Source organism: Sorex fumeus, unplaced genomic scaffold (genome assembly GCF_029834395.1).
Source record: "Sorex fumeus unplaced genomic scaffold, SorFum_2.1 ptg000029l, whole genome shotgun sequence".
NCBI lineage: Eukaryota > Metazoa > Chordata > Mammalia > Eulipotyphla > Soricidae > Sorex > Sorex fumeus.
In genome coordinates, this window is record NW_026606086.1 from 17,853,791 (window position 1) to 17,880,603 (window position 26,813).

At 66.4% G+C, this 26,813-nt stretch overlaps 7 protein-coding genes and 1 pseudogene across 12 annotated transcripts; 4 read left to right on the forward strand and 4 right to left on the reverse strand.

Moving 5' to 3' along the window:
• The first annotated feature begins 367 nt into the window (after positions 1-367).
• LRRC45 (leucine rich repeat containing 45) lies at positions 368-4,812 on the forward strand. Of its 2 annotated transcripts, none has more exons than XM_056115725.1 (17): positions 368-623; positions 898-959; positions 1,164-1,234; positions 1,319-1,497; positions 1,578-1,706; positions 2,083-2,195; positions 2,281-2,339; positions 2,423-2,500; positions 2,598-2,733; positions 2,811-2,888; positions 2,972-3,083; positions 3,170-3,240; positions 3,346-3,438; positions 3,544-3,636; positions 3,779-3,949; positions 4,241-4,388; positions 4,575-4,812. In XM_056115725.1, exons 1-17 carry the CDS (start codon positions 404-406, stop codon positions 4,769-4,771), a joined length of 2,010 nt encoding a protein of 669 aa, XP_055971700.1. In that variant the 5' UTR covers positions 368-403; the 3' UTR covers positions 4,772-4,812. The 2 variants fall into 2 exon arrangements, with proteins under 2 accessions (XP_055971700.1, XP_055971699.1); XM_056115724.1 differs by having other exon boundaries at positions 369-623; positions 3,776-3,949.
• A 289-nt stretch (positions 4,813-5,101) lies between these two features.
• On the forward strand, positions 5,102-6,332 carry RAC3 (Rac family small GTPase 3). 3 transcript variants are annotated; one of them, XM_056115745.1, is made up of 6 exons: positions 5,107-5,271; positions 5,340-5,411; positions 5,482-5,599; positions 5,672-5,734; positions 5,828-5,987; positions 6,053-6,332. In XM_056115745.1, exons 1-6 carry the CDS (start codon positions 5,237-5,239, stop codon positions 6,181-6,183), a joined length of 579 nt encoding a protein of 192 aa, XP_055971720.1. In that variant the 5' UTR covers positions 5,107-5,236; the 3' UTR covers positions 6,184-6,332. The 3 variants fall into 3 exon arrangements, with proteins under 3 accessions (XP_055971719.1, XP_055971721.1, XP_055971720.1); XM_056115744.1 differs by having other exon boundaries at positions 5,102-5,271; positions 5,482-5,734; XM_056115746.1 differs by lacking the exon at positions 5,340-5,411 and having other exon boundaries at positions 5,106-5,271.
• Positions 6,333-7,394: 1,062 nt separating this feature from the next.
• On the reverse strand, positions 7,395-8,918 carry DCXR (dicarbonyl and L-xylulose reductase). Its single transcript, XM_056115742.1, has 8 exons — positions 8,815-8,918; positions 8,603-8,700; positions 8,258-8,412; positions 8,136-8,178; positions 7,969-8,068; positions 7,815-7,879; positions 7,626-7,743; positions 7,395-7,550 (listed from the first exon to the last, which is right to left on the reverse strand). Exons 1-8 carry the CDS (start codon positions 8,864-8,866, stop codon positions 7,447-7,449), a joined length of 735 nt encoding a protein of 244 aa, XP_055971717.1. The 5' UTR covers positions 8,867-8,918; the 3' UTR covers positions 7,395-7,446.
• A 1,140-nt stretch (positions 8,919-10,058) lies between these two features.
• On the reverse strand, positions 10,059-11,500 carry LOC130024681 (carbonyl reductase [NADPH] 2-like). The gene is made up of 8 exons (XM_056115376.1): positions 11,449-11,500; positions 11,173-11,270; positions 10,933-11,087; positions 10,812-10,854; positions 10,632-10,731; positions 10,500-10,564; positions 10,234-10,351; positions 10,059-10,162 (listed from the first exon to the last, which is right to left on the reverse strand). Exons 1-8 carry the CDS (start codon positions 11,498-11,500, stop codon positions 10,059-10,061), a joined length of 735 nt encoding a protein of 244 aa, XP_055971351.1.
• Positions 11,501-15,497: 3,997 nt separating this feature from the next.
• Positions 15,498-15,678, forward strand: LOC130024973 (uncharacterized; annotated as a pseudogene).
• A 2,974-nt stretch (positions 15,679-18,652) lies between these two features.
• On the reverse strand, positions 18,653-20,737 carry RFNG (RFNG O-fucosylpeptide 3-beta-N-acetylglucosaminyltransferase). Of its 2 annotated transcripts, none has more exons than XM_056115740.1 (8): positions 20,425-20,737; positions 20,170-20,218; positions 19,797-19,869; positions 19,530-19,683; positions 19,371-19,459; positions 19,101-19,266; positions 18,914-18,999; positions 18,653-18,841 (listed from the first exon to the last, which is right to left on the reverse strand). In XM_056115740.1, the coding sequence occupies exons 1-8, from the start codon at positions 20,671-20,673 to the stop codon at positions 18,766-18,768; spliced, it is 942 nt and encodes a 313-aa protein (XP_055971715.1). In that variant the 5' UTR covers positions 20,674-20,737; the 3' UTR covers positions 18,653-18,765. The 2 variants fall into 2 exon arrangements, with proteins under 2 accessions (XP_055971715.1, XP_055971714.1); XM_056115739.1 differs by having other exon boundaries at positions 18,655-18,841; positions 19,767-19,869; positions 20,425-20,734.
• GPS1 (G protein pathway suppressor 1) lies at positions 20,714-23,439 on the forward strand. Of its 2 annotated transcripts, none has more exons than XM_056115729.1 (13): positions 20,714-20,855; positions 21,001-21,093; positions 21,183-21,364; positions 21,433-21,733; positions 21,811-21,888; positions 21,970-22,030; positions 22,144-22,229; positions 22,313-22,407; positions 22,473-22,578; positions 22,724-22,804; positions 22,880-23,017; positions 23,098-23,232; positions 23,308-23,439. In XM_056115729.1, the coding sequence occupies exons 1-13, from the start codon at positions 20,823-20,825 to the stop codon at positions 23,380-23,382; spliced, it is 1,464 nt and encodes a 487-aa protein (XP_055971704.1). In that variant the 5' UTR covers positions 20,714-20,822; the 3' UTR covers positions 23,383-23,439. The 2 variants fall into 2 exon arrangements, with proteins under 2 accessions (XP_055971704.1, XP_055971705.1); XM_056115730.1 differs by having other exon boundaries at positions 21,973-22,030.
• Positions 23,440-23,574: 135 nt separating this feature from the next.
• On the reverse strand, positions 23,575-26,560 carry DUS1L (dihydrouridine synthase 1 like). The gene is made up of 13 exons (XM_056115732.1): positions 26,225-26,560; positions 25,889-25,997; positions 25,738-25,788; positions 25,546-25,658; positions 25,336-25,418; positions 25,113-25,216; positions 24,842-24,986; positions 24,657-24,753; positions 24,474-24,562; positions 24,241-24,386; positions 24,107-24,144; positions 23,954-24,029; positions 23,575-23,864 (listed from the first exon to the last, which is right to left on the reverse strand). Exons 1-13 carry the CDS (start codon positions 26,459-26,461, stop codon positions 23,731-23,733), a joined length of 1,422 nt encoding a protein of 473 aa, XP_055971707.1. The 5' UTR covers positions 26,462-26,560; the 3' UTR covers positions 23,575-23,730.
• Between the last annotated feature and the right edge of the window lie 253 nt (positions 26,561-26,813).

A 26,813-nucleotide genomic window follows, 5' to 3' on the forward strand; every position in this document is an offset into this window, starting at 1 on the left:
TTCCTGGGAGCCCCGCCTCCACATCGCAGGCCAATGGGCACTGAGCGCGCTCTCCCGAGTCCCGCCTTCTCCACGGCACCGGCCAATGATCTGTGAGCGCGCGTCAGCTCCTTCATGCTCATTCGCCCGCAGTCCCTCCTGGGAGTTGTAGTTTCGGGGGCCGTTCCCGGCGCGCCTCGCTCTTCCTGGATACTGAGGCTCGGGGCGGCCGTTCACAGCTCTGCGCGAGGGCCGGGCTGCGGGGCCGCTGTCAGCGGGGTCCGTGTGGCTCTAGACCGCCCCGCCCGACGGCACCCCACCCTCGCGCCCCGCCCGGCCCTGCGCCCGCCCACCTGTAGAACCAGCTCGCAGCGGCGGTCGGCGGTGGTGCAGTCGCGGGGAGAGACCCCTGCACGCCCCGGCCATGGACGAGTTCCGACGCTCGTACACCCGGCTGTGCCAGGACAGTGGCGCCGAGCCCCAGGAGAGCGTCCTGCAGCGGCTGCACGAGCTGCCCGCGGGCCGGTTGGACCTGGCCACCCTGAGCCTGACGGTAGACACGTGCAGGGCTCTGGGCAGGCTGCTGCAGAGCGAGGCACTGCTGGAGGAACTGGTGCTTAGCGACTGCATGCTCAGCGAGGAAGGTGGGCAGCCTGCAGGGGCCCTGGGGCCCCAGTCCATTCGTCCTGCCCAAGCTGACCACTTGGCTGGCTTCCGGCGCTGGACTCTCCAGAGAAAGCCCAATGCACGGCAGTCACTACTGTGCTGCCCTCTGGCGGGCAAGCCTGATGGTTAGGGGCCCCACTGCCGGCCTCGCACTGGCCCAAACCTGGAGCAGGGTGGGCTGGGGCCAGCAGGGCCTCTAGAGAATGCCCCAGCCTGGGGTCATTCTGGGTCAACGCCCGCCTTACCTCACAGGGTCCACACTGCTGCTCCAGGGCCTCTGCTCCAACTCTGCCTTGCGAGTTCTGGACCTTAAGGTGAGTGATGTGAGCGCCACAGGGCCTACGGGGATGTGAGCTCCTGCACCGGCTTTGGCTGTGTGGCTATCCGGAGTCCCTGGAAGTCACACCACCTACCCAGAGCCCAGTGGCGCCCCTGCTAGCCGGGGACTCGTGGAGCGTGCACTCGCGGAGCACAGCCCACGGGGACCAGGAGTGACCGGCCAGCCGTGTCCTGCACAGGGCAACAACCTTCAGGCCGTGGGCGCTGAGGCCCTGGGCAAGCTCCTCCGGCAGAACAAGTCCATTCGGAGGTGAGGACGGCCCGGGTCGTGGGGGCCAAGGCCCAGCCCGTGGGGGTCCTGCGGTCCGGCCCAGCTCATGCTGCCTCCCCACAGCCTCACCCTGGAGTGGAACAACCTGGGTGCGTGGGGAGACGCCTTCACCACCTTCTGCGGGGCCCTGGCCTCCAACAGCGTCCTGCAGCAGCTGGACCTCCGCAACAACCAGATTGGGCCGCCCGGCGCCGAGGCCCTGGCCCTGGCCCTGAAGAGGAATGCCAGTCTGCAGCAGCTGGGTGCGCCGGCCGGCGAGGTGGGGGGAGCCCCTGGCAGCCCCAGGGAGCCCGGCTCCCCATGACCGCAGATCTCCTTCTAGACCTGCGCTGGAATAACATCGGCCTCCTGGGGGGGCGAGCCCTGGTGGATTGTCTCCCCAGCAACAGGACCCTGTGGAGACTGGAGCTGGCGGGGAACAGCATCCCCAGCGACGTGCTCAGAGCCGTGGGTACAGACAAGAGAGCAGCCCCTTCCCACAGCAGGAGGCTGGGGTGGCCTGGTTCACGACCACGTGGCCCATGTGGCCTGCTTAGGGCTTGGCTCCTAAGGTCCTCTCGATGCCCCCGACCCCCCTCCTGCACTCACTGCCAGTCTGTTGTGGCCTGAGATGGCCAGGAGCCCACAGCCCACACCTTCCTGCCATGTCCTCCATGTCCACTGTGCCCATTCTGCTGAGGCAGGCAGATTTCTCCCTGTTTGGATCTTTCCAGAACACAGGAGCTGAGTTTCCTGGTGTGGCCTTCGGCCTTGGGACAGCCCCAGTGCCCCAGGTGGCAGCTGTCCTGGGGGTGATGACTCCCACCCTGACTGGGCTCTTCCCGCAGAGCAAGCCATGGACCACAACCAGGACCGGCTGGCCACGCAGCGGGAGAGCCGCGCCCGCGCCCAGGTGCTCAGCAAGGAAGTGCGACTGCTGCAAGAGGAGAAGTCCAAGCAGGTGAGAGGTCCTGCCCGCTCCCGCCCACCCGCCTTGCCTTGCCCCGGCCCTGTGGGGCTCACAACCGTTCTGCCCCTCCCCCCAGTTCCTGAACTTGATGCAGAGGATTGAGAAGCAGCAGGAAGAGCTGAGCCGGAGCGGCAGGTGACAGCACACCCTGGGAGGTGGGAACACAGCGCAGCAGGTCCAGGCGGGGCCTCGCGTCCTCAGGGTCTACTGTCTCTCAGGGTGTCGGCCACCCGGGTCGGGCAGCTCCAGGAAGCCTTGGAGGAGCGGCATTCCGTCATCAACGCCCTGAAGGCCAAGTGAGTGGCCGTAGAGGTGAGGGAGCCCTCGCCCCCCTGCAGGCTCTGGACAAGGGTGCAAGGCCTGAGGGCGGCCGGGCCGGGCTGCTTCTTGCAGGCTGCAGATGACCGAAGCCGCCCTGGTGCTGTCAGAGCAGAAGGTGCAGAAGCTGGAGGCGCTCGTGGCCGCGGCCGAGCAGGAGCAGCAGAGCCAGGCGCAGCGGCAGGCGAGGGAGCAGAGGCTGCAGCAGCAGGTGGGCAGCAGGTGGCCGGGCGGGCGGTGCCGCAAGCGCAGGTACCAGGCTGAGGCTGCCCTCGCCGTCTCCCCCAGGAAGCTGCGGAGCGGGAGGCCAAGCTTCTGAAAGACCTGGCTGAGGCCAACGAGCAGAACCTCCGGCTGCGCGACCAGGTGTGGGGGCGGGCCAGGGGGGGTGGGGGCGGGACGGCTAGGGGGGACCCGGGCTCAGCTTCCCGGGGCCCTGCCGCCCCCAGGTGGACGCGCTGGAGCGCAAGGCCAAAGCCCAGCAGGAGCAGCTGTTCCTTGCGCGGCAGGAACTAACCGACCGGACGGCAGAGCTGAAGATCCGGGCCGTGCAGGCCGCGGGTGGGCACCAGGCGCTCGTGGGCGGGGCGGGGCGGGGCGGGGCGACGGAGAGGCCCGCCTCACCCTCTCCTCCCCCTGCGCGCCAGAGCGCCTGGAGTTGGAGAGGAAGCGGTCCCGCCAGAATCTGGAGGACTCCGCGCGGCTGCACTCTCAGGAGGTACCGGGTGCCCGCGCTGCCCACGAGAGTGCCAGTGGCCACTCGCTCTCAGCCCAGGGGCCCGGGTGCAGAGTTGGGACCCCACCGGCCACGCCCTCCCGACAGGTACAGCACATGACGCGCCACCTGGAGGAGAGTGAACGGGCACTGCAGGGCCGGGTACAGAGGCTGGAGGCGGCGCGGCTGGCCCTGGAGGAGGTGAGGGGCCTGGCTGTGCGCTCCGGCCTCCGGGCCAGCAGGATGTGTGGGCGCCCTGGGACCCCGGGGTGGGAGGCGACAGCCCAGCAGGCTCTCTGAGTGCAGGAGCTGAGCCGAGCCAAGACGGCGGTGCTGTGTGAGCGCAACCAGGCAGAGGAGGAACTCGCTAAGGCCAGGAGCCAGGCGCGCCTGGAGGAGGTCAGCACAGGGCCCGGCGTCCTGGCACCTGCCCTTCCGCTGTGCCTGGGCATCCGTGGCGTGGGATGGGGGTCAGGTGCAGTCCCATGCGCTGACCCGCAGCGTCCCCACGACCCCCTACATCCCATCCGTGCCACAGCAGCAGCACCGGGCACACCTGGAGGAGAAGCTGCGGCTGCTGGCGCAGGCGCGGGATGAGGCCCAGAGCACCTGCCTGCAGCAGCAGCAGAAGGTGAGCCAGGCCCAGGCCCAGGCTGCACAGCTGGACCTGCAGGTGGAGGGCCTGCGGCGGCGTCTGGATGAGCTGCAGCAGGTAGCCGGGAGCACCTCCTCACCCCTGCACCCTGCTCAGTCTCCTCACCCTGCCTCCTCACCCAGCACCCAGCCCCACCTCCTCATCCCTGCACCCTGCTCCCATCTCCTCACCCCTGCACCCTGCCCCACCTCCTCACCCCACCTCCTCACCCCTGCTCCACCTCCTCACTCCTACACCCTGTTCCACCTCCTCACCCCACCTCCTCACCCCTACACCCTCCTCCCATCTCCTCATCCCTGCACCCTGCCAGTGCCTCTGCACACTCCTACTGTACCTTCTGCCACACAGGAGCTGCGTGACAAGGACCAAGAGAAGGTGGCTGAGGTGACCAGGGTGCGGGTGGAGATGGAGGAGCAGAATGGCCACTTGCGGGCTGAGCTCACCGCCCAGGAGGCACTGAGAGAGAAGGTGGCAGCCCTGGAGCGCCAGCTGAAAGGTGGACGGCGCCCATCCCCTGGCCACGCACACACCCCGCCTGGGACCCCTAGTCTTTTCTGGCCAGACCCCCTGGTGGGCAGTTGGCAGAGGCGCACAGTGGCCCGGGTCCCTGGCCGGGTGGGCAGCGGGCACCGGAGGCTGCCGGGTGAGCCCGGGTGAGCCCAGACCTGCCCCCTCCCCGCAGCGAGCGCTAGTGACCACCGGGAGGCGCTGCTGGACCGGGAGAGCGAGAACGCGTCCCTGCGAGAGAAGCTGCGCCTAAAGGAAGCGGCGCTGGCCCGGGTCCGGGAGGAGGAGGCGCAGCGGGCCAGCTTCCTGCAGAACGCCGTGCTGGCCTACGTGCAGGGCGCCCCGCTCCGGGCGCTGAGCCCCCAGAAGTGAGGGCCGGCGCCCCCCCCCCCGGAACTCGCCGACCGGACTGCTGTCGGGGGTCTGCGGACCCGGACTGTGGCTGGGGCAGCACGGGGTGGGCGGGTGCGCGTGGTGATGTGGGACGGGTCGTGCGGTGTCTCCTCTGGAAATACACTCGTGTCCCCCCCGCTGCTGCGTGTGAGAGTCTCTGTCTCCGCGCGGGGGTCGCGGCGGCGGGCCGGGCGCGTGGACGGCGCGCGGGGGGCACGGCGGCGCGCGGGGGGCGCGGCGGCGGCGGCGGCGGGCTGGGCGCGTGGACAGCGCGCGGGGGCGGCGCGGGGGGCGCGGCGGCGGGGGGCGCGCGGGGGCGGGGCGGGGCGCGGCTCGGCTGTCTCCGCGCGCGCTCGGCGGCGCTCGGCTGTCTCCGGCCTGGGGTCGGCGGCGCTCGGCTCCGCTGCGGCGCGGGCATTTCTCCGCAGCCCGGCGGCCGCGCCCATGCAGGCCATCAAGTGCGTGGTGGTCGGCGACGGGTGAGTGCGGGCCGGGGCGGGGGCGGGGGGCGCGGCTGGGCCCCGCTGAGCGCTCCCTGTGTCCGCAGCGCCGTGGGGAAGACCTGCCTGCTCATCAGCTACACCACCAACGCCTTCCCCGGAGAGTACATCCCCACCGTGTGAGCCGGCGCCCGGGGGTCGCGGGGGGCCCGCCGCGCGCCCGCGCTCACGCCGCCCGTCCGCCCGCAGGTTCGACAACTACTCGGCCAACGTGATGGTGGACGGCAAGCCCGTCAACCTGGGGCTGTGGGACACGGCGGGCCAGGAGGACTACGACCGCCTGCGGCCGCTCTCCTACCCGCAGACCGTAGGTGGCCGGGCCGGGCGGGCGCGGCGGGGGGCGCGCGGCGCGGGCGCTGACCGCCGCCTCCCCGCCCAGGACGTCTTCCTCATCTGCTTCTCCTTGGTGAGCCCCGCCTCCTTCGAGAACGTCCGGGCCAAGGTAAGAGCCGGCCGGCCGGGGGCCGGGCAGGGGGGCGTGTCCCTGGTCGCGCGGCGCATCCGGGCCCAGCGCTGAGCTGGCTGGCCCCCACAGTGGTACCCCGAGGTGCGCCACCACTGCCCGCACACGCCCATCCTCCTGGTGGGCACCAAGCTGGACCTGCGCGACGACAAGGACACCGTCGAGCGGCTGCGGGACAAGAAGCTGGCGCCCATCACCTACCCGCAGGGCCTGGCCATGGCCCGCGAGATAGGTGAGTGCCCCGCCACGCCCCAGCCCCGGGCCCCCGCGCGGTCCCTCACCCTCCCCCACCCCTAGGCTCTGTCAAGTACCTGGAGTGCTCCGCGCTGACCCAGCGAGGCCTGAAGACCGTGTTCGACGAGGCCATCAGGGCCGTCCTCTGCCCGCCCCCCGTGAAGAAGCCGGGCAAGAAGTGCACGCTGTTCTAGGCCCGCTCCCGGCTGTCCACCCACCTGTCCACCCGTCCACCCATCTGCCCCTCTGCCTGTCTGTCCTCTGTGGTGTGTTGTCGGTGTGCCTGAGTCTGTGGGAGGGAGTGGGGGTGAAGCATGAGGCGGGGGCCTGTCCACTGCGCCCCTGGGGGGCTTCCTCGAGGAGTGTTCCTGTTTTATACAATAAACTTCCTCCACCTGTCTCCCCCTCTCCTCGTTTCTCCATCCCTAGGGGGACTGGAGGGGGCGGCATCTCTGGGGCCATCAGGCTGGGTGGGAGCAATTGCAAATGCACAATGGGGTCTTGTGGGGCAGGGGCAGGCTAACTCCCCTGCAGCTCAGCAGGGCCTGGGGCTGTGCTCTGGGCTTCGGGTATACTCTGCGGTATTCAGGTATTCACGCTCGCTCCCCAAGGGGCTTGGAGGACCTCTGGTGTGCTGAGCATTGACCCATGGTCAGCTGTGAGCAAGGCCAGCACCTTGGCAGGCGGCCAAACAATAGACTGTGTAAACAAGCTGTAGATTCTGGCTTAGCTTGCAGAGGGCAGGCAAGTGTGGCCACGAGGGTGGGAAGCTGGGAGCCATGGTCGGGTGGTTGCACTTCACCCCCAATGCAACAGCTGCTGGAGTGAGCAGGCTGGGGTCACCCGGGCCTACCCGCTATCTCCGCTGGGGCAGATCTGCCACCCAGTTATGAAACAGCCAGAGTCCATGATTACACAAGTGCACACATAGCTGGGCATGGTGGAGACCGTGTGGGTCCAGCTGGTCCCGTGCTCAGAGGGGGCTGTGCACCCCAGTTACCCACTGTCCTGCTCCACCCTGGGACTTGATTCGCTGTTGCATACCCAGTGAACGGGAGCGGGAGTGTCAGGAGTGGGGGGAATCCCCCACAAGCAACACAAAGCTCATAGCTACCGCATGAGCACAGCAGGAAGGCTTTGGAATCAGCAGACGGCCCCAGCACCATGTACTGCCCGAGCCCGTCAGGAGTAAGCCCTGAGCATCCCAGGGTGTGACCCCCAAAGAAATAACAGAACTTGAAACAACCCATGTTCGGCTGTGCTGTGCCAGGGAAGATAAGGAAACTGCTCACAGTCCTTCAAGACTGATCGACGAGCCGATAGATGGGCGTCCGACGAGCATCTGCCTCCTGATTCCCCCCCGCCCACTGCCCAGGGAGCAGGCTCCAGCACAACTCTGCAGGCAGAAGCAGCAGTGTGTTTATTGGGGGCTCAGCGCAGGGCAGCAGTGCGGAGGCTCAGGTGGCCAGGAAGCCTCCGTCCACAGGCAGCGTCGCCCCTGTGGTCATGCTGCTGCGGTCACTCAGCAGGAAGAGGATGGTGTCCACCACATTCTCCATCTCTGCGGGAGGGACTGGGTGAAGATCTGCCCTTGCTGCCCGTCCACCCACCCGCCGCCCTCTGGGCTCTGCCTCACCTGCAAACCTGCCCAGAGGGATACGATCCAGCATGGACTTGGCCTTCTGGGGGTCGCTCCAGTTGGCCTGGCCCATGGGCGTCATGACGACTGTGGGGTTCACCGCATTCACACGGATCTGCAGGGGGACAGGCAGGGGTGGGTGTGGGCCCTGGACTCAGGCTTGGGGGGAGACCTGAGGGAACTCACCTTGTGAGGCCCTAGCTCCAGAGCCATCACCTTGGTGAGCATGTCGAGGGCACCCTTGCAGGAGCCTGTGGAGGTGGCAGGAGTGTGAGCGGGGTGGGGGTGGGGGCGAGAAAGTGAGGGGCAGGGGCCGGGCGGGGCAGTGAGGGGCACTCACAGTACACACTGTGGTTAGTTAGGGCTCGCTGTGATGCCTGGCTGGACACATTCACGATGGAGCCAGGGACTCCCCGGGCAATGAGGCCACGGGCCACCACCTGGGGAGAGGGGAGAGTGAGGAAGGCCCCCAACCCGCCCCCGTCCCCTCCCTGCTGGACAGCTTACTTGGGACACCTGGATCACTGCCCGCAGGTTGACCTCAAAGGACCTGCAGGCAGATGAGATGGGGTGGCAGGTCTTGGAGTGGTGCTGGGGGAGGGGTTGCCCCAACCCCCACCTTCACTCACGTGTCACATGCCTCCTTGGTGATCTCCAGGAAGGGCTGCAGAAGCGCCACAGCCGCGTTGTTCACCAGCAGGTCCACGGGGCCCACGTCACGCAGCGCCCGCTCCGTGGCCGCCCAGTCCCCCAGGTCCACGCACAGGGGCTCCACTCCGGGACACTTAATATCGGGGAGCACAGCTACCAGAGGCTCCGTGCGAGGTGGCCCAATGGGACTAAGGGTCGCGGTCACCTCCTCGGACCCGAATTCCGGGCCGCAGACCGGGCACTGGGCTGGGAACACAGGGGCCTGCCTGCCCACCGCCACCCTGCGCCCGCCCGAGTCTGGGGGTCGAGGCCCCCGCGCCTACCTCACACACCAGGCTCTCCAGGTCGGCCCGGGTCCGGCTCACGGCCACCACCTGCGCCCCCGCGGCGTGCAGCGCCAGCACCGTGCTGCGCCCGATGCCTGCGGCGGGACCCGCGCGACTCAGCGCCGTCCTCCCCCGCTCGCCCCGCGGCCCCGCGCGTCGGTCCACTTTTGCCAGCGCCCCACGCCCTGCGGCCCCGCACGCCGGCCCACCTTTGCCCGCGCCCGTGACCAGCGCGCGGCGGCCCGCGAGCCCCAGCTCCATGGCGGCGCCGTGCGACTGCGGGCCCGGGCGCCGGGCCCCGGAGGGAGCGGGCAGGGGCGGGGCGGGCCGGGGCGCGCCCGGGTCTCGGGGCGGAGAGCGCAGGGCGGAGCGCGGGAGCCCCGGCTCCAGGAGAACCAGGCCGGGTCCAGAGCGTGGCGCTGGGGCCGGCTTGTGGGAGGGGCTAGAGTTAGAGCAGCCAATCAAAGGGAAGGGCGGGGCATCCCGGTGACGGAGAGCGGCTCTGGGCTCGGGAGTTGGGCGGGGCTCATGTCAGAGCAGCCAATCACAGATATAGAGGGCGTGGCATTCTCAGGCCCCTCCCCGGGGAGCGGCTTGGGCGGTTTTTTTTCTCTCTCCAGCTGTCCCGCGGCGCCAAGGTCCAGCCCGGCCCCTGCGCGCCGAGCGCCTGCGGAGTTCTCGCTCAGGCCAGCCCAGCAGCCCACGGCGCTGGGAGATTCCTGCACTCGCCTGCCCCAGGGAGACCCTTGCGCGTACCGCCCCCAGGGAGACCTCTGCGCACGCCGTCCCCAGAGACCCCTGCACGCGCCGCCCCTACATGGTCTCCCGGAGGCCTTGGCAATGTCAGCGGCTGGGCTTTTTTTTGTTTTGTCTTGTTTTTTGTTTTTTGGTCACACCCGGCGATGCTCAGGGGTTACTCCTGGCTGGCAAACGCCCTACCCGCTGTGCTATTGCTCCAGCCCCAGCAGCTGGGCTCTTGCCTTGTGAGCGGCCGACCTAGGTTCGGGCCCCGCCCTGCATAGGGTCGCCCAAGTGCCATCAGGAGCGACCGCCGGGTTGGCTCGCAAACAATCTCCGCGTTTGGGCCCAAGTGGGGTAGGTCGCACCCACCTCGCCCCGAGCTTGCACCTGCGTATTCCAGGTGGGCCATCTCCGTTTATTTAGGCAAATGAACCCCAACCAATCCCGCGGGATTGAGAGTCAGAGAGACGGGAGGGTGGACGCAGGGCAGGCGGGGCCGGCAAGGGGGATGGCAGCTGCGGGGACGGGAATGTGGGGAGGGTCCGGAAGGAGGAGAGCGAGAGGGAGCGGGGCCAATAGAGGGTGGGCTGTGGACGGGGTCTCGGCGCGGGGTGTGGCCGGTGGGCGGGGCCTGCAGAGGACACTGTTGGGGCGGGCGGGGCGGGGCCTGCGGTGGGCTTGAGGAGGTCCGCCCGGTTGAACTGGCTGCGCGCTAAGAAGTCAGGTACCCCGCGTCCACCATGATGCTGGAGCCGGTGGTGGCGGCGCTGCAGTCGCTGAGCAGGAAGAGGATGCTGTTGACCACGTCCTCCACCTCTGTGGCAGAGCGAACGGGTCAGTGCGCCCTGCCTGCCCCCTGCGCCCCTCGCGCCCCGCCGCACACTGACCTGCGAACTTGCCCAGCGGGTGGCGGGTCTTGAGCTGCCGGGCCACCTCAGGGTTGTTCAGGACTTGCTGGCCCATGGCCGTCTGCACCACCGTGGGGTTCACGGAGTTCACGCGGATCTGGGCCCAAGGTCCAGGCGCCTCAGCCCGCATCCCGGCCCTCGCCGGGCAGTGCTCAGGGCTGACTCCTGGCTCTGCTCAGGGAACCATGGGGTGCAGGGACGCGCCCGGCCCTCCGCGTCCCACCCTGCCGCCAGCCCCTGCTCACCTTGTGTGGCCCCAGCTCCAAGGCCATCACCTTGGTGAGCATGGTCATGGCACCCTTGGTGGAGCCTGCGGGGAGGACTGGGCTGAGGCTGGGGCGGGCCCTGTCCCCCCGCCCCGGGCCCCAGGCACTCACTGTAGACGGCGATGTTGGGGAAGGAGGTCTGTGACACCATGCTGGAGACGTTCACGATGGAGCCGGGCACGCCACGCGCCACCATGCTGCGGGCCACGATCTGGAGGCCATGAGAGATGCAGCCTAACCCTCCCCGCTCCGGAGGGCCTGGCCTGGCCGCGCCGGCCACCCCCCACTCACCTGGGACACCTGGATCACCGAGCGCAGATTCACGTGGAGTGACCTGGGGGCATGGTCCGTCAGAGGGGCCTGGCCGCACCCCGGCCCACCCGCCCGCCCGTGCTGGGGCAGCCACACCCACCTGTCGAAGACCTCCTTGGTGATCTCCAGGAAGGGCTGCAGAAGCGCCACAGCCGCGTTGTTCACCAGCAGGTCCACAGCGCCCACGTCACTCAGTGCCCGCTCCGTGGCCGCCCAGTCCCCCAGGTCCACACATATGGGCTCCACCCCTGGGCACTGCGGGCACAGGGAGAGGGGCTGCTGCTTCTCCTCCTCGGGACGAAGGGGAGCCCAGGGCACAGGCACCAACCCCCAGGCTCACCTCCTGGCAGAGGCTGTTCAGGTCGGCCTGGGTGCGCGTCACAGCCACCACTCTGGCCCCCGACGCATGCAGCGCCTTGGCGGTCTCCCGCCCGATCCCTGCAGGACCGCACAGAGCTCAGGGAGGTGGTGTCACAGCAGGAGGCCTTGCTCAGGCGCCCCCCCCCCCCAACCATCTGTCGTCCATCCAGACCCGGGGCCAGGGCGGGGGAAAACGGGACACCCCCAGGGCCCTCAGCCACCATGTCTGGCACTGGTCGCCCGCCTGCTCACCCACCTTTCCCAGCCCCGGTCACCAGGGCCCGCAGGCCGTGGAAGCTGAGCTGCATGGTGTGGTGGGGCACCTGCCAAGCTGGCAGGCTTTAATAGCGGGAGGGAGGGCACAGGCACGGGCGGCTTTGTTCTGGACTTTGCTTCACCAGGAGAGCCACCCCCTCTACCTCACTGTACCGTATGGGAAGGTGCTGGCCAGGAGCCCGCTCCTGGGTTTGAAAAAAGTATCAAAAATGTGGGTGTGTGCCAGTGTGTGCATGTGTGCCAAATGTGTGTTATGCGTGTACTGCCATGCATGTGTGTGTTGTGTGTGTGTCTGGCACATGTGTGCTGTGTCTGTCGAACATGCTCTGTGCAGGGACAGAGCATGTGGTGTCACTTGGGCTTTGCTTCATTTTCTGGGCAAAGCATGGCCCAGGTGAGGCTTCTTGGGAGGAGGGGACACCCCATCTCCCTAGCCTCAGCTGGTCTGCAGACTGCTGGGGCCCGGGGGAGTCTCTCTGAGGTGCCCAGGCAGCCTCTGCCCCATCTGCCCTCGGGCATGTGGCTGCACTCCAGGAATTCTGGGCTGCTCTGGGGCTACCAAAGCGGCTCGAATCACAGAGATGGAAACCGGGTACAGTGTGCCGCCCGAACCCCCCCAACAAGGGCACCATGGGAGCATCTGCCTGGACACCCAAAGGATGAGTGGTCAGCTCTCTACGACTCAGGAACTTCTTGCTGTCCACCCACAGCCTGCTTGGAGAGCCCAAGCTGAGCACTGGACACCATGACAGCCTCTGAGAAGGGCGGCAGGAGCCACTCCCTGGCCCTTCTCTTCCCATCTGGCCCATGCTCTTGCTTAGGCTGTGTGCTCAGTCTTGTTCGATTCTCTTTTTACTGTCTCGTGCAACCAGCAGCTGGGATGGACAGTGTCAAGAAACACGCGGGGCTTACATGCAGTGGGACCCCCCCACGAGACCCCGGGAGAGCCCCTCCCTGGGCCTCAGGGCACCCAGAGCTGTGGCTGGGAGCAAGCCCAGGCCCACAGCACAGAGCTCTCTCCACACATCCCTCTGCCCAGGAGCTGTTTTGGGGGTTGCTGGCAGGTCCCTGGGGCCAGGCCCATGCCCCAGGCTGAGGGCTCTTCGAGCATCTGAGCAGAAGCCAACAGTTCATGTGTGTGCTGGCACAGTACGTATCTATGTGTACGGATGCAGGAGAGGTGCCAAGGTACAGTGGGACCAGGTCACAGATCCTTCTAGAAGCCTCTCCAGTGCCTTCTCAGGTTCCTTCTCTGAGCTTCCCAGAGGGGATTTGACTCCATCTTCCTGCTTCTTAGGGTGAGAGAGAACCTGCCCAGCAGTGACCCCAGCCAGCCCCAGCACAGGTCACTGTCTCAGGACAGGGGGACCCACTGGAGTGAGGTCTCCAGGGGACAGGCAGACAGCGAGGGGAGGGAGCCTGAGCAGACATAGGCACAGAAATGTGTGCTCTGCCACACACGTGCCATCACGAGGACACATGTCCGAGAACATGTGTGCCCATGAGGAAAGAAGTGTGGCATCCTGGGAACATGAGGACAGGTGTGTGTACACCCAGGAACATGTGTATGCACACAAGAACACATGTGAACACACCTTGGAACAAGCACTTGCACAGAAGGATGGGAGTGTGAGCATGTCTGGGGACATGCATGTGTGAGTGTGTCCAGGGAACACATGTACACAGGAAGACATACCCAGGACACGTGCACACTGGTAGGAACATTCGGGCACAGACTTGTCACGTGTGTGCAGTTCAAGCGTGAGGCATTGCGCCCAGGCACTGCACACAGATGCCCATGTGGGCTCAGCGACTCCTTGTCTGGGTTCCTGTGAGGTGAGGGTGATGGTTTGGGGTGCTGGGGACACCTCTCCCTGGGGCCCTGGCTGTTGTCCTCCGGCTCGTGGGCAATTCACATGGCCATGGCGGGCAGGGCCCACAGGCAGGCTCCCTGCACCATCTGGCTGGCAGACTCAGGAGCCCCCGAAGCCTCTCCTCACCCACGCCTGCAGCTGGGGTCTCACCATCAGTGGGAGGGGATGGTTTGGCTTCAGGCCCCAAGGGCTCCCTCCTGACCTGGGGTGACCTGATTGGGGTGGGGGGTAGCTTAGTCCTGCCAAACCACTAAGCTCTTCCCGGTAAGGGGCGGGGCGAGCAGAAGGAGTTGGGCACAAAAGCTGCGTGTGAGCATGTAAAGCAATGCTGGGAAAGGCTTCTCAGGGATTAGGGCCGGGACCGCTCACGGGACGCCACGGCTGCACACACGTGCTCTGCTCTGGGCTCACTGCTCTGGGGCCCTGGGACCCCACCATGGGGAGCGGCCCTGCTGAAGGGCAGGGGACTTGCTGGCCCTCACGCAGGTCCCCCAGGGGCCTGCCTGTGCCCCGCTGCTCAGCCCCCAGAGGGTCTGTCCTCAAAGGACAGGGCTCGGTGGTCTCAGCAGACCATCCAAGGGCTCGGCCCTGCATCTTCTCAGCACCCCCACACCCTGGACATCTCTGTGGTGTTCCTGGGACTCTGGCCTTCTTCGTATGTGCTGTGCAACTGTGCCACCACCCACCCCAGCCCCTGCGGTGGGTCCGACCCCTCCCGCAGTACTGGCTTCACTAACCCTCACAGGCTGGGACAGCAGATGAGCCACACACCCACTGGCCACTTCCCGAGGCAGAAGCCTGAGCAGGAGACCCTGACCAGCACTGCCTGCGCCTGGCCCCGCAGAAGCCGGGGTTCTTCGGAGACAGTAAAACCCAGACATGCATCTTGCTGCGAGCTTCCAGGGCACAAATGAGCAGCGAGGCATTGTCGGGCCTTGCCAAGCAGGATTTCTTTTTTTTCCTTCCTTTTCTCTTTTTTTCTTTTCTTTTTGGGTCACACCCAGCGATGCTCAAGAGTTACTCCTGGCTCTGCACTGAGGAATTGCTCCCGGTGGTGCTTGGGGGACCATATGGGATGCTGGGAATCGAACCCGGGTAGGCTATGTGCAAGGCAAACACCCTCCCCACCGTCCTAGAGCTCTGGCCCCCCAAGCAGGAGGATTTCAAAGCATCTCTGTGAAATGCCGAGAAATCAAAGGAAACATCCGAGTGAACTAACAGAACAGAAACTTCAGTCTAGACGAGGAGGTTGCAGAAGGGGGCCGGCTGGCTCATGTGAGTCTTACACGGTCAGTCACGGGAGGCCCTGGGCCAGAGCGGCAGGATGTCGACTGACACTTTCCTCACACATGACTGTGGCCACACAGAGGGTGGAATCCTGGAGCTAAATACGGGCTCAGAGCCCAGTGGGGCAACGATGGAAAAGAAAAAATACACAGGGAGGGTAGGCCACCAGGTGAGGGAGCTGATCCCCGGCACTCTCTGGGGTCGCCCTACCCACCAGGATGATCCCTGAGTAGCAGAGCCAGGAGTCAGCCCTGAGCACCGCCAGGTGTGGGAAAAAAAAATCAAAACAGTAGAAGGGATCCAACCTGGAGAGAGCCAAAAGGCTGATGGAAAATGAACAGGACGGATGACGGGGAAGGGGGTGGTGAGGCCTTCCAGCAGGGCGGCCGCCAGCCATGCCCCAAGCGCCCAGCACTCTGGCCTCACTGTCTGCGTGATGCACAGCTCCACAGCGGAGTGGGGGCAGGGTGGGGGCCGGCCGGAGCCCCGCAGCTCTCGTTCCCTGAGCATGGCCCTTCCTCCAGAGGGCCCAACCCAGCAGCGCGTCCAGGCAGGGCAGCAGCTGGGCTTGGTGCTGACTGTGGGAGTGGCCGTGCCGGCACACCCTCCTTTGCACTCATGCAGGGCTGGGGGCTGTGAGGAGCAGGCAGAGGTTGGAGCCGTCTGTGTTTACACCCTGCAGTCATGCCTTCCTCCTGGGGTGTCCAGGCCACTCACTCCCTTGCCCCTGCATTCAGCCCCGTGTGACCCTTGCTGCGGGCTGAGACTGGTCCATACTGAGGGCTACGGGGGACACCGTGTGGCGTGGAACTGGGGCCAGTAGCTTGTACACGCCCAAGTTTGTCTCAAGGCAAAAAACTTGAGAAACAGGATTTCCCTTTCAAGGGCTATTTCTACAGTTCCCAGAGAAGAAAGCCTGTGGAGTGGCCGGGCACCCTCTTCTGAGTGGGAGACTACTTCCAGGTCTGGCTCTGGCAACAGCCTTTGACCACTGATGACTGTTTCTCTTCCTTGGAAGAGGGAAAGGGAAAGGATGCAGGCTGAGTGGTTCCGATTAAAAAAAAAAAAAAAAAAGCAAAAAACAACCTGAGAAAGGGGCCGGAGCCATAGGACAGTGGGGAGGGCATTTGCTCTGCATGTGGCTGACACAGGTTCAATCCCTGGCACCCCATAGGGTCCCCCGAGTACAGCAGAGGTGATTCCTGAGTGAAGAGGAATTCCTCAGTGTAGGCCCTGAGCACTGCCCGGGACTCCTGCATGTATGACCTGAGCTCGGTCCTCCATGTCCTTGGTGCAGGCCAAAGCACAAGGACCTCATCACCGCCCTTACGTGTCCACCCAGGGATGGCCGATGACCCAAAGGCAAGTACTTGGTCACTTGGAGGTTTGCCACCCACCGTGGTGCTGTGGGAGCTCTTCCTGGCTCTGGGTTCAGTCCCCGGCACCCCATATGGCACCCTGAGCCCTGCCAGAGTGGTTCCTGAGTGCTGAGCCAGGAGTAAGCCCTGAGCACCGCCGGGTGCGGCCCCAAACCAGACCAAAACACAAAAGGAATGAAATAACGCCCTTTGAAGTATCAGGCGTCAAAATGGGTATTTTGGGTTTTTTGAGGGGGGCACACCTGGCAGTGCCCTGGGCTGATTCCTGGTTCTGTGCTCGGGGACCATGTGGGGTGCTACGGATCGAACCTGAGTCAGCTGTGTGCAAGCGCAGCCCTCCCCAATGGACTATCCCTCTAGTCGCTCAAAAAATGCATTCTTGAAACTTTAAGTTTAGCAGTTTCAGTAACCCAGGGTCCTCCAACATCCAAGAATGGCTGGAATCCGTTAGGAAGATCCTAGTCAAGGGCGCCACCAGCTGGCAAGATCTGCGGGCCTGGCTCTGTCCCGCCCCCTGCTGGCGGCTGCCCCTCGGTGCCGTTTAGGGCGGGAGCAGGGAGATGGCCATTTGGCTTGCCCACGGTGTCCCCCAAGCCGTGCCCCGAGTCAGACTTGAGCACTGCTGGGTGTGGCCCAAAAAAGATAGTAAAAAGAAATCAAACTCACTTACGGCCATGACCCCAGAGACTCAGAAACAAATCTCGGAACCCAGCAGCTTTGGGCAGAAATGCATCTGGACCCCGCAGTTACTGTGGCCGGGCCACCCCGGGGGGCGGGGGAGGGGAAGGGTGCTGTCCCTCTGCCTGCTCCCCCTTGGCAGTTTGGTGGCTGCCATCCTCCAGAGGCCATTGGACAGTCAGGTTTGAGCCCTCACTACGAGACACGTGGGGCCTTATGGGATAGGAGTAGAGCCGGCCCTTTCCTCCCTGTCCCAACGAGTCCCTGAGTTGCTGCCCACGAATGGCCTCTCTTGCTCCTGATCAAGCTGCTTAAGGGCCATGATCCCAGAGACTCAGGAACAAATCTTGGAACCCAGCAGGTTTTGGCAGAAATCCCTCCAAATTTAATTGTTAGAATTTCAGAATTTCAAAATCATGTGGCCACTACTACAGCCATGCGACATCATGTTATTCATAACCAGCAATAGAAAACAAATTATCTACTGTTGCCTTTTCGGCAGATCTGAGTGTTGAGGTAAAATCCCAAATAATAATGGTGGGTCTGGTGTCAAAATGTTGAAGTAATCAAAGTGGAGAGAGAGTAATGTCAAAATCATCTGCCCCACAGGTAGGGGGAGGGTGTGGAATGGGGGTATACTGGGGTTTTTGGTGGTGGAGAACGGGCACTGGTGAAGGTATGGGTGTTTCATTGTATGACCGAGTCTTAAACCCGAAAGCTTTGTAACTGCTCTATGGTGATTCAATAAATAAAATCATTTAAAAAATGAAAAAAATTAAACTCAATACTGGGGAGCAACAAGAGAAGGAAATAAACCACTTCCCCCAGGCGGCGGTCAGCTGGGGACTCAAGGGCGCAGTCAGGCGGGTGTAGGAGGGCAGGAGAGCCTGTCTGGAGGCGCTGAGGGAGGGGCTCTGGAGCCCGGGCTGCTGGTGCCGCCTCCTTCCTCCGCAGCTGGAGGAGGCTGCAAGGGAGCCCGTGGGCGCGTCCACTCCGACCAGTGCCAGGGCCGGTGCCGAGAGCAAGGCCAATTCTGATTGGGAGCCACTGAGCAATGGGGCAGGTCGGGCCACATGTGACCACGCTCAGGGTTCAGTCCTGGGGGCACCCGGGGGCCCGTGTGGTGTGGGGTCAGGCCATGGGGGTGGGTTCAGCTCTTCCAGAGTGTCAGACCAAGGGTCTGAGCCCCAGACAGGCAGCAGCCCAGACCCTCAGACCCTTGAGGCTGTGGCAGATGTCTCGCCTCGTTTTGCTCAGGAGCAAAGAGCGGCACCGCCTCCTGGCAGCCCTTGGGGTGCTGGGCCCCCTCTTCTCCTGTGGCTGACACCTGAGGCCCCAGCTGCCTGCTCCCCAGAGACTCCCACACATGCAGCCCCACATGTGAACTCATTCTCGACATACATGCACTCACACCCTGGACATATACACGCAGGTAGACACATACCCGCACTTCACAATACACACTCACGTACACATACCCTCCATAGCACACTCATGTACACAGTGACCCCACACTCCTGTACACACAGGGACTCATGCCATAGGTACACATACACAGGTACTTACCACATGCATGCAATGTTCACACATACATGTACACATGCACTCACCCTACACACATGGACATACATGCAGCCACACTCACACATATGCACTCCTATTCATACACCCTCCACACATATGTGTAAATGCTCAGGTCACACACACCCTCACACATGCACACGCCCCTCAACTCTTCTGGGAAGCACAGTGGTGTAAGCTCAGGGATAAGACTGCCTCACTGCTGTACTTCCTGCTCCCCACAACCCCAGGACTCAGGGGAACCCGAAACAGGGCAGGGTGGGGGCATGAGAGGAGGCGCGGGCAGTGGGCTGAGTTGTGTTTTTTATTGTCCTGCAACGGTGCATAGAGCTGGGGTCTGCCCAGGCCCCCAGAACCTACAAACTCAGCCCCTGGGTGAGGGGTAGGCTGTGCACCTCGACCTCCCGGGTGGTCAGTCCTGTGCGGTGCAGAGAGCAGATGGGGGAGCTGCTGGGTCGAATCCTGTCCACTTAGCCTGGAGTTGCCGGGTGCAGAGGGTCACTGGGAGGACATAGGTGCCTGCTTGGGGCACCAATCGGTGTCGGGGTACAGGTGACAGTGGACAGACTGAAACCTGGGGGGCACTGGGGTCAGCACTGGGCATGGCCGCCCTTCCCCTTCCAGAACCCGCCCGAGCCCCGCTCACCGGGTGGGGTCCTGCTGCAGACTGAAGGGCCCAGACACGCTCACCACGTTCTGCGGGTTCTCGGGGCCCCCGTAGCTCAGGGTGACCTGCAGGGCAGATGGGAACTCACCGGGGGGTACGGCAGCTCCGCAATACGCAATACGCAGTGGGTCAAGCCCCCAGGGCCGCCACGGAGGGCGGGAGGCACCTGTTGCAGCACGGTGTCCGGGGGCAGCGTCCGTAGGTTCTCCAGGTGGGAGTGGAAGAGGGGGCTGGGCCGCAGGCGGGCGCCCAGCAGCCCCTCCACGATGTAGCCCACCGCACAGTCATCTGGCAGGCGCACCCGCTCCGCTGTGCTGATGAAGCCGCCCAGGCTGAGGAGGGCGTGGTCAGTGCCAGGTCAGTGCTCCAGCCCCAGCTCACCTGACCACGCCCACCCAATCAGGCCCCGCCCCCACCTGGCCCCACCCGTGCTCACCTGGCCCAGGGGCTCATCTTAAGGGCTAGGCCTCGGCTCAGACAGAAGCCAGCGCCACCCGTGGCGAACCAGAACTTGGCCGTGGTGACCTGGGAGGAGGGCGGGCGTTAGGCCTGGTGGCAGCGACTGCCCCGCCCCCAGGGACCCCTTGGCACTCACGGAGCTGCCTCCCGGAACCCTCTCAGTGGCCTCGATGGGGTGGTCGAGGCTGGGCCGGCCCAGGTAGACGTCCTGGCTGGGGGGGAAGGCAGCCAGCAGCTGCAGCAGCGCTTTGGGGTTCACGTAGTTGTCGTCGTCCACGTGGCAGAACCACCTGAGACAGGGGCAGTCTGAGGGGGGCAGGGACAGTCTGGGGGGCGGGGGGCAGGGGTCCCTTCCCGCGCGCAGCGCTCCTACTTGCGCCCCGACTCCATGAACGTGTCGTACTCCACGGCCATCTTGCAGCACAGGGCCTGGCGCGACCTTGCCGCTGAGCAGTTGGTGTTGACCACCTGGCCACCTGTGGGAGGTGCGGGCGGGGCTGGGGGACGCCCTCCCCGCCTGCCCTCCCTCCCTCCCCTTCCCTACCCCTGTCCTCCCTCCCTTCCCTACCCCTGCCCTCCCTCCCTTCCCTCTCCCCACCCCTGCCCTCCCTCCCTTCCCTCTCCCCATCCCTGCCCTCCCTCCCTCCCTCCCTCCCCTCTCCCCCTCCTCTCCCCATCCCTGCCCTTTCTCCCTCCCCTGACTCCTCTCCCTTCTTTCAGAGCCTCTCTCCTTCCTCCTCTCCCCTGTCCCAGGTGGCACCAGGCTGGGCACTCACCCCCCTGGCCCTGGAGCCCTGGGTCATCGCCATCAGTGAAGATGAAAGTCTGGGGAGACAGCAGTCATCAGGCCCGGGGTGGTCCTGGGCGGGGGAGCCCCAGAAACTCCCGCCCAACCCGACAGCAGCCAGGGAGGTTCCGGGACACACGGTCACAGGCAGGGCACCGGTCCCGGGCGGGGTGGGCGCGGGGCCCAACCCGGGGTCCCCGGCGGGGTGGGCGCGGGACCCCAGACGCCGCGCGGGAGCCCGCACCTGCCGGCGGGCCCGGGAGATCCAGGTGCGCAGCAGCAGCCCCAGGCGCGGCCCGTGGTTCCTCCGGGTGGTCTTGACGGCGATGAAGACGTCGTCGGGTCGCAGGCCGGGGGCGGGGGCGCGCCGGGCGGGGGTCGTGGCCGGGGTCCGCGCCGGACCGGGCCGGGGCAGCGGCAGCAGCAGCAGCGCCGCCAGGGCCGCGGCCAGCGCGAGGCAGCCCCGGCACAGCACGCCCCGCGCGCGGCTCATGCGGCCCGCGACCGGTCCGTGCAGGCGGCTGGCGTGCCGCGGCCCCTTTAAAAGCCCCGCGGCCCCTTTAAGGACCGCCCCGCCCCGCGACCCGGAAGCGGCCCGCCGCCCCGGAAGTGGACGGCGCGCCGCGGCGGGGTTGCGCGAAGATGCCGCTGCCGGTTCAGGTGTTCAACTTGCAGGTAACGCCCCGCGCCCGTGCCCGGCCCGCGGCGCCAAGGCCCCCTCGCTGCCCGGCCGGCGCGGGGGCGGGGGCGGGGGCACCGGCCGGCCGGGACCGCGGGCCGCGGGGGAGGGCGCGGGCGGCCACGGTGCGGCGTGTTGCAGGGGGCCGTGGAGCCCATGCAGATCGACGTGGACCCGCAGGAGGACCCGCAGAATGCGCCCGACGTCAACTACGTGGTGGAGAACCCCACCCTGGTAGGGCGCGGGCCGGGTGGGGCAGGCGGGGCGGGCGCCCCCAGCCTCCAGCCCCCGCCGCCGCCCACCGCCCGGCCCGCCGCCTGCAGGACCTGGAGCAGTATGCGGCCAGCTACAGCGGCCTGATGCGCATCGAGCGGCTGCACTTCATAGCCGACCACTGCCCGCCGCTGCGCGTGGAGGCCCTGAAGATGGCCCTGGCCTTCGTGCAGCGCACCTTCAACGTGGACATGTATGAGGAGATCCACCGCAAGCTCGCCGAGGCCAGCAGGTAGGCTGCGGCGGAGGGCGGGGTGGGGGGAGCCTGCAGCAGCAGCCTCTGAGCTCCCGGGCCCCCAGGGAGCTGCAGCATGCGCCCGATGCAGTCCCCGAGAGTGGCGTCGAGCCCCCGCCCCTGGACACGGCCTGGGCTGAGGCCACGCGGAAGAAGGCGCTGCTGAAGCTGGAGAAGCTTGACACGGACCTGAAGAACTACAAGGGCAACTCTATCAAGGAGAGCATCAGGCGCGGCCACGACGACCTGGGAGACCACTACCTGGACTGCGGGGATCTCAGCAACGCCCTCAAGTGCTACTCCCGTGCCCGCGACTACTGCACCAGCGCCAAGCACGTCATCAACATGTGCCTCAATGTCATCAAGGTGCGCGCCGCGTGGGGCAGGGTGGGGGGCGCGGGGCCGGGGACCGCGCTGAGCCTCCTTCCTCCTCCCCGCCCCAGGTCAGCGTCTACCTGCAGAACTGGTCTCACGTGCTGAGCTACGTCAGTAAGGCCGAGTCCACCCCGGAGATTGCCGAGGTACGTAGGCCCCAGGTCCCCGCCCTGGACACCCGTGGACATAGGGCAGGGTTGGCTCACGTGTCCCACCTTCCCCCGCAGCAGCGCGGGGAGCGTGACAGCCAGACCCAGGCTATCCTCACCAAGCTGAAATGTGCCGCAGGTGGGTTGCCAGCTCCTGGGGGCCTGCGGGGGAGGGGGGGGCGTCAGACGGGAAGGGCGCTGCCGGCTGGCCTCGGGGACCCGGGGCGCCACCTCATCCCCCTCCCTGCCCAGGGCTGGCGGAGTTGGCCGCTCGCAAGTACAAGCAGGCGGCGAAGTGCTTCCTGCTGGCCTCCTTTGACCACTGCGACTTCCCCGAGGTGAGCGCGGGGCCGCGGGGTGGGGTCTGTCCACTCCCCGAAAGCCCAATGGCCAAGTGACCCACCCTTTGGCCTTCGTGCAGCTCCTGTCCCCCAGCAACGTGGCCGTATACGGTGGCCTCTGCGCGCTGGCCACGTTCGACCGGCAAGAGCTGCAGCGCAACGTCATCTCCAGCAGGTGGGTCGGGCGGCGGGCGGGGGCGGCTGGCTCAGCAGCGGCCGCTGAGGCGTCCACACCCACAGCTCCTTCAAGCTGTTCCTGGAGCTGGAGCCGCAGGTCCGGGACATCATCTTCAAGTTCTACGAGTCCAAGTATGCCTCGTGCCTGAAGATGCTGGACGAGATGAAGGTAAGGCCAGCTCAGGGCTGTGCCGACCGGCCCTGACCACCCCACCCCTGTCCCCTGCCCTGCTCTAACCAACCCTGACTGCCTCAGGCCTGTCCCCAGCCTGCTCGTGGCTGCCGCTGACCAGTCCTGACCGCCTGCTTTGCAGGATAACCTACTCTTGGACATGTACCTGGCGCCCCATGTCAGGACCCTGTACACCCAGATCCGCAACCGTGCTCTCATCCAGGTGAGCCTGGGGGCTGGCGGTCGGGGGTGGGCGTGGCCAGCCAGCTGCTCCAGCCCGGCCCTCTGCCCGCTGCAGTATTTCAGCCCCTACGTGTCGGCGGACATGCGCAGGATGGCCACGGCCTTCAACACCACGGTGGCGGCGCTGGAGGATGAGCTGACGCAGCTCATCCTGGAGGGACTCATTAATGCCCGCATAGACTCGCACAGCAAGGTGGGGGTGGGGGTGGATGGGGAGGGGTGGGCCGGGGCCCCGGGCCTGGGGCAGCGGGCGCTGAGCTCGGGCCTCCTCAGATCCTATACGCCCGGGACGTGGATCAGCGCAGCACCACCTTCGAGAAGTCCCTGCTCATGGGCAAGGAGTTCCAGCGCCGCGCCAAGGCTATGATCCTGCGCGCGGCCGTGCTGCGGAACCAGGTGCACGTGAAGGTAAGGACCGGCGGCGGTGGGTGGTGGGGCTGGGGGTTTGGAGGCTGGTTGGGGCTGAGCCTATCCTTTCTGCAGTCCCCGCCCCGCGAAGGGAGCCAGGGAGAGCTGACTCCGGCCAACAGCCAGTCCCGGATGAGCACCAACATGTGAGGCTGCCGATCGCCCCGCCCCCCCATGGCCCCCCTGGGGACAGCCTGCAGGGCCCCGCCTCCCCGTCTGTCTCAGCCATTAAAGGGCAGCCTGACCACCTGGCTCGGCCTTGTTCCTTCCAGTCCCGGGGGCCGGGTGGGGGTGCGCCTGGCATCCCGCCATGGACCCCCCAGTCTCAGCCTTGCACACACATCTCTAAAACAATTTATTGTTCTGAGCACAAGCGCAGGGCGTGATGGGCCGGCCCGGGAGCCCGCCGGGGCCGGGAGGGTCCTCGCTTCCCTGCGAGCAGCTGGAGTGTCCCTGAGTGAAGGCGCTTCCCGGAGCGTGGAGCAGTCCTGGGTGGGCTCAGAGCAGGGCACTGCCCACCGTTGTCAAGCTGGGCTCCACCAGCCCCTCCTCCTGAGGCTCCTGCGGCCTGAGCTGGGCCCCCTTCCAGGCCAGAGACTTCTCCAGTTTGGTTTTAAAAAGCAGTCCGTGACCTGCCCGAGGACAAAAAGGAGAACCAGGCTGGGCTGAGGGTCCTGCTGCCCAGCGGGTCCTGGCTGGAGGCGCCTGTCGCCACACCCACCTGGACAGTCTGCCGTGTCCCTGAAGGCGCGTTTCTTGCAGCAGGCCCGGCACAGGTCGAACACACACCTGCTGCCCTGTGGGTCACAGGTCACAGTGACACAGCTGCGCACCACCCCCACCCCGTGGCGCGCACACACATGCACACACCCACCTTGGGGTTTCCACACTGCTCGCACTTGGCGTATTTGGCTGGGGAAAAAGCAGGTGGGTGTGAGGTGAGCACAGGCCTGAGCTTGGGGCTCCTGCCAGGCGCCCCCATCCACCCCTCCACCCCGTGCAGCTCACGCTTCAGCGAGGGGTCGAAGGTCTTGTGGGGGTTCCTCAGCTGCTTCTTCTGCTTGTTCTTAGACAGTACCTCCGCGCTGCCCTCCTCCTCTTCCAGCGCCCGCTTGCTAGAGGCACCCCCGCTCTGCCTGCTCCCCTCCCTGGGCCTGGACAGAGAGAACAACCCTGGGGAAGAGCTGCCCAAGCCCTTTCCCTGTGCGGGGCAGTGGGCGCCCGCAGGCCTGGGCACTCACTCTGGCCGGAAGTAGGGCTGGCAGATCCAGTGGGACAGAGGTAGGTCTCCTGTGGGCTTCTCCCCGGCCGCCTGCCTGGACATGTCCTCCTGCAAGATGCAGTAGCCCTGTCACCCCCCCCCCCCCAACCTCCCTAGTGTCCCCTGCCCCTCCCGCCCTCGCTCCCGCCCTGCAGGCACCTGCCTGACAGCGAAGTTTCAGCTCCTGGCTCACAGCGGCCACTCCGTCCAGGGTCTTCGCCTTGGCCAGCTCCTCCCGAAGCTGCCGGTGCACCTGCAGCCTGAGCAGATCCCACAGTGCCCCTCCGTGGGCTGGGACCGACATCGGCACGGGCCAACTTCCCGCCCTCCCCCGGGGGCCCAACTCACGTGTGATGCCACAGCTTGAAGAGGTGGGCGCGCACGTAGGACAGGGGGCAGGGGTGCTGGCGCACGAGCTCCAGGTACTCCTCCACCAGCTCCCATACGGCGGGGCTCCGGCCCTCGAACAGTGCCGGGTTGTGGAGGTTCCCCTCTGTGGAGGCCAGGCGGAGTGCCGGGTAGTGGGACGCCCCCACGTGCTGCTGCTTGCTGGACCCTGGCCACCCACAGCCCTGAAGCCTCCTGCCCATGACACCCAGCACCCCCAGGCCCCGCTCACCTGCACTCATGACGCCCTGCACCCCTGTGTCCCGGATGCAGCGCTCCACATCGCACAGGCTCTGGATGTTCCCGTTGGCAAACACAGGGATGGTCACTGCCTGCCTGCCGGGTGGTTGACACATGCTGGGGGACAACCCAAGTCCTGGCCATCCTGCAGCCCAAACTCCATCCTGGCACCAAGGCCACTCTGCTGCCTGCCCAGCAGACCCTGACCCACTCACCTCACAGCCTTGATGTGCTCCCAGGACGCCGTGCCCGCCAGGGGCCCCTTCTGCTCTTTGGTGCGGCCATGCACGGTCAGCAGCTACGGTACAGTGTCCCCTCAGCCGCCCAGGGTCGCCGGCTCAGGTGGGGGAATGGGGACATCGCAGCCCAGTGCCCCCTCACTCCCAGATTCCGGAGCCTAATCCCCTCACCGATGCCCAGCTCACCTGGCACCCAGCCTTCTCGAGCATCTGGGCGTAGCGCACCGTCTTGTCAATCTCCGGGAAGACTCGGATTTTGCAGGTGACAGGGACAGACAGTTTCTCGTGGGCCAGCAAAACTGGGGAGAAAGGGAAAGGGTGCTGCGCATCCTCGGCTGGACAGCTCGCTGCGGGGTCCGGCCGGGCGCGGCGACTCACCCATTCTCTGGAGCAGGTCCCAGTCCTCCTGCAGGAAGGCGCCGTAGTGGCCTGCAGAGAAGAGCGCAGAGGTGGGCGTAGGCACCGCCGGACCCGCGCCTGGTCCGGCCCAGGCCCCGCGCCCCCGCGCCCCACGCCCCTGCGCACTCACCCCTCTTGGCGATCATCTGCGGGCAGCCCAGGTTCAGGTCGATGGCGTCGCAGTGGTCCTGTGCCAGGAGCGCCGCCTGCACGAACACGTCCGGGTCGTTGGCGCAGAACTGCAAGAGCTGCTTGTGAGCCGGGCGCCTGGCCGGGGATGGGCTCCAGGGGCGGGGGCTGCGTCCGGGTCAGGGGCTGGGGCGGGGTCCGGGTCCGGATCTGATCCGGGTTTCGGGGGCTGGGGCCGGAGCGGGGTCCGGGTTCCAGGGTCCGGGTTTCAGGGGCTGGGGCTGGGGAGGAGTCGGGTCGGGGTCCGGGCGGGCCGGGGCCGGCCCGGTCGGCGCACCTGCACGATGAGCGGCCGGTCCTCGGGGCACACGGCGTGGTAGAGGTGGTCGCGGCGGTAGTTGGGGTCGCGCACGAAGACCTGCGCGTGCAGCATGGGCGTGTAGCAGAGCTGCGCCCCGTGCCGGCGGCTCAGCAGCCTCCAGGCCAGCTCGCTCTGGTCCACCATGGGGGCCACCACGTGCCGCGCCCCGCCCAGCGTGCGGCTCCAGAACTCGAAGCCCTGCAGCTTGGGCATGGCGGGACACTGGGCGGGTGGCCCCGGCCCCGGCGCGCGCCGGACCCTCGCGCCGGACCCTCGCGCCGGAAGTGCAGCCGCGAAATGCGTCCCCGGGAAACGGCGACCGGCGCCGAGAGGGCCGGGGAAGGGACCGAGCGGACCGGGGGCGGAGCCTATTGAGTCGGGGGCGGGGCGAGCGGTCGGGGCCGGGCCGAGTGGACCGGGGCGGGGCGAGGGCGGGGCTGGGGCGGGGCCGGCGCCTAGGGTGTCGGGATCGCGGCCCGCGTCCGGGCCAGGCGGGCGGGGCCGGGGTCTGAGGGTGGGGTGCTCCCTCACTTGCGGGCGGACGCGGCCACGGCAGCCGAGTGGG

What these genes read in the sequence shown, in the direction of transcription:
- LRRC45 (XM_056115724.1), top strand. Translation starts at nt 404, where the DNA reads ATGGACGAGTTCCGACGCTCGTACACCCGGCTGTGCCAGGACAGTGGC. An exon ending in CTGCATGCTCAGCGAGGAAG is followed by an intron (nt 624 to 897) that starts GTGGGCAGCCTG and finishes CTTACCTCACAG; the next exon opens with GGTCCACACTGCTGCTCCAG. An exon ending in CGCGGCTGCACTCTCAGGAG is followed by an intron (nt 3,241 to 3,345) that starts GTACCGGGTGCC and finishes CCCTCCCGACAG; the next exon opens with GTACAGCACATGACGCGCCA.
- RAC3 (XM_056115744.1), top strand. Translation starts at nt 5,237, where the DNA reads ATGCAGGCCATCAAGTGCGTGGTGGTCGGCGACGG. An exon ending in TCGAGAACGTCCGGGCCAAG is followed by an intron (nt 5,735 to 5,827) that starts GTAAGAGCCGGC and finishes TGGCCCCCACAG; the next exon opens with TGGTACCCCGAGGTGCGCCA. An exon ending in GGCCATGGCCCGCGAGATAG is followed by an intron (nt 5,988 to 6,052) that starts GTGAGTGCCCCG and finishes CCCCACCCCTAG; the next exon opens with GCTCTGTCAAGTACCTGGAG.
- DCXR (XM_056115742.1), bottom strand. Translation starts at nt 8,866, where the DNA reads ATGGAGCTGGGGCTCGCGGGCCGCCGCGCGCTGGTCACGGGCGCGGGC. An exon ending in GGTCACGGGCGCGGGCAAAG is followed by an intron (nt 8,701 to 8,814) that starts GTGGGCCGGCGT and finishes GTCCCGCCGCAG; the next exon opens with GCATCGGGCGCAGCACGGTG. An exon ending in CCCTCTGGGCAGGTTTGCAG is followed by an intron (nt 7,551 to 7,625) that starts GTGAGGCAGAGC and finishes TCCCTCCCGCAG; the next exon opens with AGATGGAGAATGTGGTGGAC.
- LOC130024681 (XM_056115376.1), bottom strand. Translation starts at nt 11,500, where the DNA reads ATGCAGCTCAGCTTCCACGGCCTGCGGGCCCTGGTGACCGGGGCTGGG. An exon ending in TGAACAGCCTCTGCCAGGAG is followed by an intron (nt 11,088 to 11,172) that starts GTGAGCCTGGGG and finishes CTGTGCCCGCAG; the next exon opens with TGCCCAGGGGTGGAGCCCAT. An exon ending in CCCCAACATCGCCGTCTACA is followed by an intron (nt 10,565 to 10,631) that starts GTGAGTGCCTGG and finishes TCCTCCCCGCAG; the next exon opens with GCTCCACCAAGGGTGCCATG.
- RFNG (XM_056115739.1), bottom strand. Translation starts at nt 20,673, where the DNA reads ATGAGCCGCGCGCGGGGCGTGCTGTGCCGGGGCTGCCTCGCGCTGGCC. An exon ending in TCTCCCGGGCCCGCCGGCAG is followed by an intron (nt 20,219 to 20,424) that starts GTGCGGGCTCCC and finishes CTGTCTCCCCAG; the next exon opens with ACTTTCATCTTCACTGATGG. An exon ending in TTCATGGAGTCGGGGCGCAA is followed by an intron (nt 19,684 to 19,766) that starts GTAGGAGCGCTG and finishes CCCCTGTCTCAG; the next exon opens with GTGGTTCTGCCACGTGGACG.
- GPS1 (XM_056115729.1), top strand. Translation starts at nt 20,823, where the DNA reads ATGCCGCTGCCGGTTCAGGTGTTCAACTTGCAG. An exon ending in CCACCCCGGAGATTGCCGAG is followed by an intron (nt 21,889 to 21,969) that starts GTACGTAGGCCC and finishes CTTCCCCCGCAG; the next exon opens with CAGCGCGGGGAGCGTGACAG. An exon ending in GCATAGACTCGCACAGCAAG is followed by an intron (nt 23,018 to 23,097) that starts GTGGGGGTGGGG and finishes GGGCCTCCTCAG; the next exon opens with ATCCTATACGCCCGGGACGT.
- DUS1L (XM_056115732.1), bottom strand. Translation starts at nt 26,461, where the DNA reads ATGCCCAAGCTGCAGGGCTTCGAGTTCTGGAGCCGCACGCTGGGCGGG. An exon ending in TCGAGAAGGCTGGGTGCCAG is followed by an intron (nt 25,419 to 25,545) that starts GTGAGCTGGGCA and finishes ACTGTACCGTAG; the next exon opens with CTGCTGACCGTGCATGGCCG. An exon ending in AGCAGTGTGGAAACCCCAAG is followed by an intron (nt 24,030 to 24,106) that starts GTGGGTGTGTGC and finishes TGTGACCCACAG; the next exon opens with GGCAGCAGGTGTGTGTTCGA.